Genomic DNA, 12,232 nt, shown 5'->3' on the forward strand with positions numbered 1-12,232 from the left:
ATGTTTGGTGCGGGAGATTGCCAACTCTTATCTCCGTACCATTGAATCTTGGCCAAAATTTCACATAAGTTCAGACAGCAAACTGTTCCGTATATCATTATGGCAAAGGGCTAGGACGATGAGTACAAATCGTTACCTATTCCCTTAGTAATTCCCATATAAACTTTAAAGGTCTAGTGCAGTACGAGTTTGCAATCAAATGAACTCAAATTTTCAGAGAATAATCAAGATCTGATTTGATTCGGATGAAGCAAAATCGATTCTTGAACCACCCTAATAGTTATTGCCTGTTCGACTGAGAACCGATGCGATGTTTTGGTTAACAGCACTTTTTCTCTTGCTTCGCAAGTTACACGCATCACAGCTCACTTGCGACTTCGGACTAGTGAGGGTAATAGTGATAAATGTATTCATATCAGATATTATCGGTAGGTTTCAATCATTTTACTGAATTTAGTGAAATATGTGGATGACACAACAGTAAATTTCTTATTTTATTATTTATTTGAATCCAAAAATTACACTTCCTGTTGAGTGCTAAATAAAATGTTTTTCATCTCCAAAATCACTTTTCACCAACAACGTCAAGTGACGGTATCACTCAAAGTGAAGGACCTCAATTTTATATTAAATATCGTTCAACATGCATCCAGTGGAAAGCAACCAAATATAATAATATTAATTTTAAAATGTATATAATACCATTACCGTTAAACATGATTGTAATGATAGCTCTGTGGACTATATTCCAGTGTTGACCAAAAAATATATATGCATTTTCTACAGTGCAACACTGGAACGACACATTCCAATTTTCGGGGATAGCTGTTCCGTGAAGCGATTTTTTTTACACAAAATACATACAACCCAGAAAGCTCTAATTTGTAAAGCAAATGAGCACCATCGTCCCATCGGAGTGGAACACTAGTAGTTTTAAATCATTCTGTGAAATATGTCGGGCAGACTCGTTTCCATGCGATGCAGCGTTGTGTGTGCTCTCTGGTAATGTACTTATAGTTAGGAAAAATATTGGTTGCGCCTCTTGATGGTGCGTGCGTTCACTTTTCCGAGTTATCTAAAGTGAATTTCAACCGTAAAGATAAATAAACACTAGTCTGAGTGTTGCTTGGCCTTCGGGTTAATTTGGTATTCGGGATCAGATGTTAAATCATGCGTTTTTTTTTTCGTTGCCAACCATGTGGACCATCATGTATCAGGGAACCACAAAACCAAACGAGGTCGTTAACTTTATGGGAAGTAACGAAGCACTTGTTGTACGAGGAATCTGTTTATGGGGTAACGCGATTGGGATTGCAGCAGCATCATCAGCTACATTGACAGTGTTGAAGCATAACAAACGGGGAAAAAATGCCATCCGTGGCACACAGAACGTATCGAACGGGAAACGACCGACCGATATAGTGCCATTTTTGTGAGAGTCTGCAGTTTCGATGACAGAATATACCGTTCAAACGTGCTCAAGGAATATGGGGTAAATTGAGCACCAAATGCGCATAAAAAATCTTAATCACTTACATCTTATACCATAGTATAAGGTGGGGCAAAAGCTTGTTTTGAGCTTTTCGAAGCCCGTCCAAAATAAAACTCAATATTTTGGAACTTGAATGGAAAATCTTTAAGAGCCAGACTTCCCCAAAAAATTGTACAAATTGGTGATGTTTTGCAAAAATTATAGGCAAAAGTGATGCTTGGGCAAGCTGGATACAGGGTTACTTCCACTCACTTTGCAGTAAAAATGTTTTCGGAATTATGAAATAATTGGATGTTATAATGATATTTTGTACATGTAGGTTACAAAAATAGGCTGTAAAATATCATTTTAACAGATAAAACTTGTCATTTTCGCTTACAGAGAGTCACAATCTTCGATTTTATGATTCGTAATCGCTCACTCTAAGTGAACGCTCACGAATCATAAAATTGCAGATTGTGCCTCTCTGAAAGTTAAACTGACAGGTATTATGTGACAAACACATACTTTACAACCTCTTCTTATAACTTAACGTACAAAAATCATTATAAAATCTATCGATGTCATTCCGAGAGACCTGTTTTATACAGAAGGGAGTCAATGCAACCCTGGTTTGATAATTTAATATGCAAACTTAATTCTCACTACACACTCGATCCAAAAGAAAAGTATAAAACTAACATTGGCAACTAAGAGACGAACCAACGAAGGGCTGCCAACAATCATTTGCTTTTATGTATTAGAAGAGGATATTTGTTTTAATGAAAAGTCTGAAGCTTCGAGCAGAGATGATCGTGGGGCATAAAGTATTGACTTAAAACGTGAATATCAAGATGATCCCAGCACCACCTGAGAGTAATACAAGGTGAGAAATGTTACTTCATACTTAGTAAGCATGAGTCATGTCATTGATTTCGTCACATAAAAGAATAACGTTGACCTCCAGTACATGACATAATTGTAGAAACCTACATAAATTCATGGACAACTTTGCAATTATTATTGCAAAACAAGTATTGTACACAAGTAGTGCGGCGCAAAAGATAAGATTATTGTTATAGCATCTCGATATGTTTTAGCCTCTATACATCGACTCTATATCAGATTTAAATTAATTATTATTTAATTAAAATAAATATTATAATGTATTTGCAGTACATCAGAGTTCTTATATGTTCAAGCAACTCAAATGACCCGAACATCAAATGTAAGTGTAGATTTCTTACATCCTCTGCATTTTGTCTTACAACAAATGTAATGATATTAAAAACTCCTACTGATGGACTGTATTATGCAAACAAATTTTTCCAGACTATACATTTTCGTATAAAACCTTCATGGGATGATTTTCTAGTCTCAGCATCCGAGAAAACAAACTTTACCCGAAATCTTAGCTAACATAAAGATTACAAAATTATGTTTAAAAATTCTTCCAATAACCACATAGAAGATTCTGCTCATGTGGTGAAACATTACAAATCCTGCAGTTTTTTTTATACAAATATGTAATAGAATCTTACGTTTCCACGTTGGGAGTTCTTATGGGCACTAACGGTATATAAAACATATCACTGCCAGGAGGCTTCCTATATAGTTGCAGTCCTCTAAAGTTAATGTTGTATTACTATTATTATTTTGAAAGCTATGTACTATATCAAATTGTTGAGAGAGTGACATTTGGATGATTCATATGTTAATGAGTTCTATATATTTTTTTTATATTTAGAATAGATCGTCATAATGTTCGACAAAGCTATGAAGCTGTTTATTTGAAGCAACTTTGCTGAAGAAACTACACAGCTAAAAAAAAGTAGTGTAAATTTCCGTTACTATGATGCACATAAATGGAGCGTCATATATCATAGAAGTTTAGATTATAGATCGTGTAAATTTATGAGACATGTCATGCAATATTCCATATATTGTATGCAACTGTCCACTTTTGTTTGCAACATTTCTTGCAAGCTGCTAGTTTACGTGAAAAGTAAGTTTACATGTATGAATGTTTACATGCATGAATGTTTACATCGCCAGTAACATTAAGAATTTTTTGGTGTGTATCCCACATGGTTCAAGTTTTATATCAAGTTTTAATAAGTAAATAAGGGTGGTCTCTAAAAATAAGTTTTATTGTGTTAACCTTAACTGGACTTATTTCTCGTAAATGATATATTCTTGACCCTTTCAGAACTTTTGATTACGCATTTTTTGCTGAAGTGACCAATTTTCAAAATATCTAATATAAATAACATGTCCATCCAACATCAGAAAATGTATAAAAAAGAATCCGAGATACAACATGTTGAAAAAAAAAATGATTTCATTTTCAGTGTAGTGGCCGAAGAGTAAATCAAACCTAACGTGCCAGATCCCTAGGGATCTGCTGATCGAATGAACCAGGAAAATGGTTCTTCGTTCTTCAAGTGTCTGTGACCTCAGAATTTCGAGTCCTTTGAGGATTATTGAGGATCATCCTCATGATCTTGTTCTGGATCCTTTGAAGTTTGAAGCGATGGAATTTAGCACAACGCTCCCATATTGGCATACCGTACTCTATTACACGAATTATAATATCGGAAATTTAAGCAACGGTAGCGTAGCGTGCTGCCTTGTTGGTTCATTCGCGAAGGCGAACACGTTTTGGCTGAATGAGACTGAACATAAAGTTTTCTTAATAATCACAAAACGAAACGGATTAGTAAATCAATCAAAAATATACATACATACGATTAGATAAAAATGATTACATGTTCCATGAACACTGAACAGTTTGAACATGCAAACGAGACGCTTCGATGTTGAAGGCTTCTCATGTGACCTGTAACGTTCTATTCTGGGTGATCTTTACGAGGAAAATCGATTGATAGTATCTTTACAACTTGTACCTGTCAATGTATGTGTCAATAAGTGTAATAATCAAACTATATCAACGACAATGATAAGAATGTGATTGCTCGTAGAAAAATAATCTCCTCTAGATGTTGCACACAAATCGTCATATTTTTTAGAAATAATGATTATCATTTCTCGTATATTCTCATTGATCTAGTGGCAATTGTAAATTCCATAGGCCATAATTGCAACGCACCACAGTAGGAACGTTTAGCCAAGACCAGTCGTATCACCAGTACTGGTGATTAACATTATTTGTTCCTTAACATTTCATACTTTTCGCAATGACCATAGTGAAGACACACAAAAACAAACTGGCACGCGGCAAAAATGTCGTGACATTTCTGAACTGTTTTCTGCCAGCTACAAAACATTTTTGCACAAAGAAGCAGACAAGACCAGCGGCCTACACTACATTAATTCTAGATAGAGCTGGAATTAGGGCGTAACAGCTTTTGTAAACAATGACTTTTTTCGATGATTTCTAGAACTCGCCAACGCAAATCAACAATACCATCTTGTAGAGGAAGACTTTCCCTACCTGACGGTTGTGTTGGTTTGCGTGGATGTGCCTTGAGTTCCTAGAAATCATCGATAGAAGCCATTGTTTACAAAGGCTATTACGCCCTAATTCCAGCTCTATCTAGAATTTATGTTATGTAGAATTTTGCAAATTTCTGATTAATTACTGTATTTGTTTGATGGTTAATGCATGGAATTAAAATATAACAAGAAATACTAACCACTCATAGGCATAGATGTTAAAATTATGCGTCAATAAGGGAGGTGATAATTTGATGTCACACGCAAGCTTGCAGCTTAAATTTAGTTGCAACTGTTATTACTATCCCGTTTCATATTATTATTTTTCTGCTTCTACTTATATTAGATTTCTTTGTTAGTATTTATTATTTTCATTTCTTCTTTTTTGCATAAACTATAATTTATCATTAATCGATAACATGAACCTAGGATTTTTGAGTTAGATCAATTTTTTTAACATCTGTATGCACCACTGGAATTTCCACATAAAAAAAAAACTTATCCTCCACTACACCGTCAATCAAGTACCGCCCGTTGACGAGTGCCCCGATTGTCCCCCTTTAGGGGTGCAGGCACACATGTCATGATATGTGTACGTTACGCAGCGGTATTAACTCATGTTCAGTTCAACCGGGTTGCAGCGACCGACAGTTGGGTATTGCAACATTATCGATTCACAGGCTGCAAGAGAAGAAGTATTCCCATTTTTATGCTACGGCCAGCCGGTTTCCATTCCTGACTTGACCGTATATAGCCAGCGCAGCAGTTCAGGCTCCGCAGCGGCAAAGTGCGTCTTTTTCGTCGATGTTTGTTGTCTGTGTTCAGTTTTATGCCTCTTTTTTCTTGACTTGCATCAAAGCGGCAAGCCACAATTAAATAGTTATGTGTAGATTACGGTTCCTTTCGAAAACCTGTTCTTCCCTAAGATGGTGTTTCAGTAATGATGCCTTTGAACCACTTGCAGGTTTCGACTAATTTTTCATGTTTGTTTTTTTATTTTGCTTTTGCGTTATTTGATCGTTTCTTGAATACCAATTAACAAATGTCGTCTGAATAAAAAAAATCATCTTAATCTGCAAATTGACAACTGTCACTACATTCTCCCAAATTCAATACACGTGTGATTGCATGGCTCAATAAAACAAATTTTGGCGTTCCCTTGAGAAAGAAACGCAAATCGTATTCTATTCCTCGCATTCATATTCCGTATCTTCGAGCGTTTTCTCTCTATAAATATCACCTTCAGGAGAGAGAAAATAATGCTACGGGATAAATCATGTGTCACTGACGCGTTACTTTCTCATGAGACACGTATATGCCGGAATGTGTCCCGTTTCGGTGCGCTTCGCCGTCACCGATTCTGTTTTTACTGGACACTAGCGTCTCAAGGGTGATACTGGCATAGGGAGTATACAATTTCTAGAAAATGCTTGTTCGGATTTAGAATGTATTTTAAAAGTACCTCCAATAGTCACGCTTGGAGTTGAAATGCCTATAAATCACACAATTTTCAATTCAAAACTGTTTTAATACTTCAAAACACTAAGTTGAAGGTAATCATAAGAACGATCGTTCAGCCCTGTGCACACCCCTGCTATCGTGCACGTTTCTCACGATCATATCATGGAATCAAGCGATGAACTATCGCACTACAAAAATAGGCTAACAACCTACGGAATGAATTCTCATTCCAACGCTGTGACTGTGCTCCGTTTAATGATCCCACAATTAGTGTTATTGCATTCCCAAAAATAGCAACAGATATTTAGAAATGTTCTAAATTAAGCAGATTAAAACTGGATGCAGTAGTTCTTAAGTTCCTTGATTCCTAGCGTAACACAAGAAAAGGGCCTATCATTGGTGAAAGATTCTCTTCATCGATTTTGAATTTCCCATTGAGTGTGTTGTTTCAGACGCAAGCTAACATCATCTTCTGTCGGACTGAATCAACAAGGATAGGTCCTTTTCAAATGTTATGCGAAATTTCCTTTCCACGTTTCTTCTTGGAAGAACCCTAGGAAAATATTCTACACCAGATAACTTCAAGCAATCATATCGCTTATATTATTTGTTTACGCTAAAGAAACTCTCAAAGGAAAAATATCGATGGCTTCCTGGGAAAACCAACTTATCGGAAGGGTCGCCAAAGAAAACCAACTTTGTTGATTAGTAGGTGTCATGTTGCGTCACGGCAGCATCAAAAGTGACAAAAAATGTAATCTTACACGTTTCATTCACTTCCCTCCGTTTGGCAACTTGACTAGTCACCATCACTATCAGATGCACTTGCACTCACGTTTCCTTCATCACCCTGCTTCGAACCGTAAACGTATCAATTTTCAAGTGGTTCAAAGTGTCAGCCATGACAAATAGTTACCGATGTGTACACTAGCGACTAGCTGATAACAGTTTGTGAGTATAAATGAAATCGATTTAAAGTTGGCAGGCGATAGAAAAACTATGCCCAAAGCAAATGCACGTGTAAACATTTAAGGCGTCTATCAAAGATGTTACTTCGCCAGACTGCGGTAAAAGGAGACAAATGCCATGCCTCTATGTAGAAAGCGCAAACTCACACGCTAGCCAAAACACATGGGAAAATTAATCTAAAAAGACTGGACAGCACGTTACAGCATTCAGTTAGCAGTAGAAGACACAAGAAACTGTAAACGCTGCTCTGACAAATAGTTCTATCAATGTTAAGTTGGTTCTACTTGTCGTTTAAAAGGAAATATAACGATGTTAACTGTAAATCTTAGTAATACAAGAAATGTATCTCAGCTGATGTCTAATTGCTTTCCTCCTGTCATTTTTCTTTTCAGCCGAAAGCGATCTGGTAACATTCGCTCAAATAAAAAACCACTACAGTACAAAGCACGGAATTGATACCTGCCTATTCACTGCCGAAACTCGCTCGGAAACGCTGCAGGAATTGTACGATGCGGCGGCTAAAACACCGGTGTCGGCTATTGCCGAAATGGACCGTATCGCCGGTTACAGCGAATCCGAACGTCGCAGCTCGGATGCATTCCTCTGTACACCGGTGCTGGGTCAGACGCGACGGAAACTCCGAGCCAAGGTCGACATGGAAATCGAAACGAGATTGGTAAGTGAACTCAAGACTTTAACAAATGTTTCTAATTGTTTTTCATAACAAAGGTGAACTAATTACGATTATACGTTCCTACTATGGTACAATAGATTCACATATGCCATCAAAAGAACACACCCTATTTAATGGGACATCCTGTGAAAATAGGTGGTCCAGTTTTAACACTACAGTATTATTTTATTTTTAAGTTTCCAAAAACCTTGCCATAAACAGTATAATATTATATTGCGAAACATTATATTTTGCTTAATTTAACTGTGCTAAAGAAAAAAATGCTTGTAGAAGAATACAAATAATGTATATTAACCAAGCAGTGCAAATTTATCTTTCTTATATATAAAATAAATGTTTATTTATACAATACTAGCTGAGTGTGCCCGGTCTTGCTCGGGATTCAATATTAGCTTGAGTTTATGCGCCGATTTAAAAAAAAGCATGCTATATTGTACGTAGCCCCCCCTCCCTATTATCTAAGGGGCTACCCCCTATGATTATCTCCTTATACCCCCACACTCGCCCCCACATGCCTAATTTGGTTCCATTTGCTTGATTAGTTCTCGAGTTATGCAGAAATTTCTGTTTCATTTGTATGGGAGCCCCCCCTTACAGAAGGGGGAGGGGTCTCGAACCATCATAAGAACCTTCCACGGCCCCAAAAACCCCTGTATACAAATTTTCACGCCAATCGGTTCAGTAGTTTCCGAGTCTATAAGGGTCAGACAGACAGACAGAAATTCATTTTTATATATATAGATTGTTTTAGTAGAACAACGGTTCTCAACCTAGGGTACACATTCCCCTGGTGTACAACAGATAGCGAAAAAATTAAAATTTATGTCAGAAGTTATCAGATATTTCCCTGTTTTCAATGGAATTTTGTTATCATGTGTTGCTGATAAGTTCTTTAAATAATGGTTAATTAGCTCTCAAAACGATTTTTGTAGCTTCAATTTATGTAAATCTCTATTTTTAAAATCTTTGATAGCTACTTGACCACTTCAGAGTTATGAACCGTGCCGGACATACAGTGTATCTCAAAATTGAGCGTCCAGCTGTCCGTATATTTCCGGAAAATAGCTGTACGAGCACAACTTTAAAAGATAGACTTCTAAATTTTTGGCTATCGATATTGGTTATCGGTATAGTATTGGGATGAGTGTGTAAGAATTTAGAGCTATTTTAGAAAAACTAGATTTCCTAAAAAAACACATTTTCTTGAAATACAATGAGCCAAACATATTTAAATTTTGCTAATCTATAGTCATAATAAAGATCTTTAAAATGCCGCTAATATTATTAAAATCTGCCTAATATGAAAAAAGTAGAAAATCGACCGTTTTACTGAAATCCTTCAAACTTCAAACAAAATCTGCCGGTAAAGTCCAAAGCTATGCTGATAAACCAATAAATAGTTGTTCAAACACTAGCCACGATTTCAAAAATCTATCTACTGACAGTCTTTCAAAAAACTGCCTATTCAGATGTACGCTTAATTTTGAGATACACTGTAAGTAGTTTTTTCTTCCTTGATTTGTTTTTCGTTTATCTTGATTTCCGTGCTGAGTACCAATGCTACCGACGCCAGGAAGGCAGCTTCCACACCTGGACCCTACCTATCGACCCATCAACTCATAGACCGGGGACCAACGGCTTTCCTTCCCTTCAGATCAGAAATTTTATCCCTCAGAACTGGGATTGAACCCAGGCCCTTTAGGGTGAGGTCAGTCATGCTTGCCACTGCACCACCGGTGCCGCTTTGACATAAGTAGTTGTCCACATAATTTGTGTCTTTGTACTATAAAACAATGCTTGAAAACAACGCTATACTTAAATTACTGAAACTTCATGCAGACTTGTCTATTAACCAAGCTCATAACTAAACCGATCAATTCTGAATATTTTATTAATCATAAAACATGATTTCAGAAACATCCTGATAAGTTAAATTTCTCTGAATTTTTAGGGAGAAATGAAACCAAAAATAAATATACGCTTAAGGTTCACTTTACTTTGATGCTTTTTGGAAAATTTCAAAAGCAGTTTTTTTCCGACGCATTATATTTCAGATTGCAAAAAGCTCGCACTATTCGATTCCTTTTGATATTTTACACAAAATGACGCGAGCTTTTTGCAATCTAAAATAATGCGTCGAAAAAACTGCTTTTGAATTTTTAAAAAATGCATCAAAGTAAATTGAACCTTAATGGCAGAAACGTTGAGTAATACGAATAAACCAAAAACAGTGGTTGTTAATTTACACCAACCAAAAACTATATTAGACTATTGAACTATACAATGACGTTTCAAAAGCATAAATATTCTTCGTCATGTATGAAGTACTTGTGTAATACAGGAATTTGTCCTCATAACGTAACTGACCTTGATCACTTCTAGATCTTTGATGCTGATCTTTCTACACGTTTTTCAATCATCTCGGTCTTTGATCTTTGAAAATCAGTGGGTACATTTTTTGATGATTCATTGCTAAGGTAAGTCTCTCTAAAAAAGTTAAGCACCACTATTGTAGAAGATAATTTTCTTTTCCAGTTAGGTAAAATCTTGTAAAAACTTTAAGTCGATGAAAAAATAAAAAAAGGAGAAAGTCGGTAAAGACGGACACCGCAGGAAAGATGGATGCTGCTTTAATTAAAGTAGAGGTTGTATACAAGACACGACCATAGATTCGACGTAGGATTACGTGCTAGATATCAATATTGGGCGACTGTGTTAGGGAAACCATTTTTTCCCATCACGGAAACGCCTCGTTTTCTTATGACAAAATTACGCATTATCGTGCACAAAACGTACGGAGTTTTTGGTTTATTCATTAGAAAGCAAAAATTTAATGTAGGAATTTCTTGCTAAAATTTGTCAATCGCAGGATATTTGCGATCAATCATAAAGATTCGCGATTTTTTTTTTTTTTGCTTTTTTTAGCGTCCTGGAGAAAACCCTACCTTAATTCCAAGTGTTCATTTACAAGGTCATTGCGAGAATTTGTTGAGTTGAGTAATGCTGAGATATTAAGGTGTTCAACATAGAGATGAGGCTGGTGAACTGAATGTTGTTTTGAACGAGGGTGACGCGCTTGGTATAGATGGCCCACAGCGACTCATGAAGAGGTACTAATTCCGATCAGTAGCGGGTACGGCTTCTTTCTTCTTCGGTGAATGGACGCTCATGTGGGCTGTAGCTCGCTGCTTGCGGGCAGCCTTTCGTTGTGTACTGGAGAACAATGCGCCAAAAGCACTGCTGCTGCTGCTGCTGATGATGATGATGATGATGATGATGACGACTGACCAGACCACACAGGGTGATTGAATAAACACCGTTCAGTGAGACCAGATGGAATTTGATTTTGAAATCTGTGTTAGGGAAAGCGCTTTTGCAGGCAATCGATGATAATTTTGATGACTATTGCAACAGTTGGACATTAGTGTAATTTTCAATAGTGAACTATTGAAAATGAATAAAGTGTTCAGTTTAACAAATTTGTAGCAAAATTTCCAATTGGCTAGTTTAGAATCATAATCCACCCGTTATTTACAGAGTTATATGTGGTAAAAACCTGACCACTTTTCGTAATGCGGTCGATTTTTGTTTATTCTTCTAGCGTGATGTACCTAAAATAATGATTAAGTTGACCCAAAATTGAATGATTTATTTTCAATTATTCTGGTCACAAAAATTTATCCAGATCCAGTGCAGATATCCATTTCATGGATTAAATTTTTAACCCACGAAAGAGCTACTACAACCACACACATTTATCACAATAAGTTGCTGCAACTTGAATGTGACTGGAATGAGTTACATACAGGTAACCATAACTTTACATCCAAGTAACCACCAAGCCTGCTAATAGTTCGATAAGGCCCCTTTTTGCAATATACGGGTATAAATGTTTATATCAGCCTTACATCATCATTATATTTCACATTTTCCATTAGTGGGCTTGATGGTTACTTGGGCAGTGTGCTGCTAGGGAAAATTGTTTCTGATTTGTGGGTAAAAATTGATGGGTTAAAAATTGTATCAATTATTTTCACATGGATTTTCAACCCATGAATGGATAACTCAATTTTAGCGTCGTTACAGCTGAAACACACGAAATCCCATTAGCGAAAATCGATTTTACTCTCTTTCTATACACGGAGAACCAAAACTACCAAACGGTAGAGTTCTTTAAACTT

The 12,232-nt window shown here is 36.4% G+C and overlaps 1 protein-coding gene across 1 annotated transcript in view; it reads left to right on the plus strand.

Moving 5' to 3' along the window:
* The window catches only part of gukh (GUK-holder), a 93,483-nt gene that overhangs the window by 49,700 nt on the left and 31,551 nt on the right, over nucleotides 1-12,232 (plus strand). Inside the window, exon 2 of the mRNA XM_065235411.1 lies at nucleotides 7,750-8,033. Coding sequence (XP_065091483.1) covers nucleotides 7,750-8,033 — 284 coding nt within the window. The remainder of the gene's footprint in view (nucleotides 1-7,749; nucleotides 8,034-12,232) is intronic.

Source organism: Ochlerotatus camptorhynchus, unplaced genomic scaffold, assembly GCF_037179485.1.
Source record: "Ochlerotatus camptorhynchus isolate MF236.1 unplaced genomic scaffold, CSIRO-AGI_Acam_v1.1 ptg000482l, whole genome shotgun sequence".
NCBI classification, from domain to species: domain Eukaryota; kingdom Metazoa; phylum Arthropoda; class Insecta; order Diptera; family Culicidae; genus Ochlerotatus; species Ochlerotatus camptorhynchus.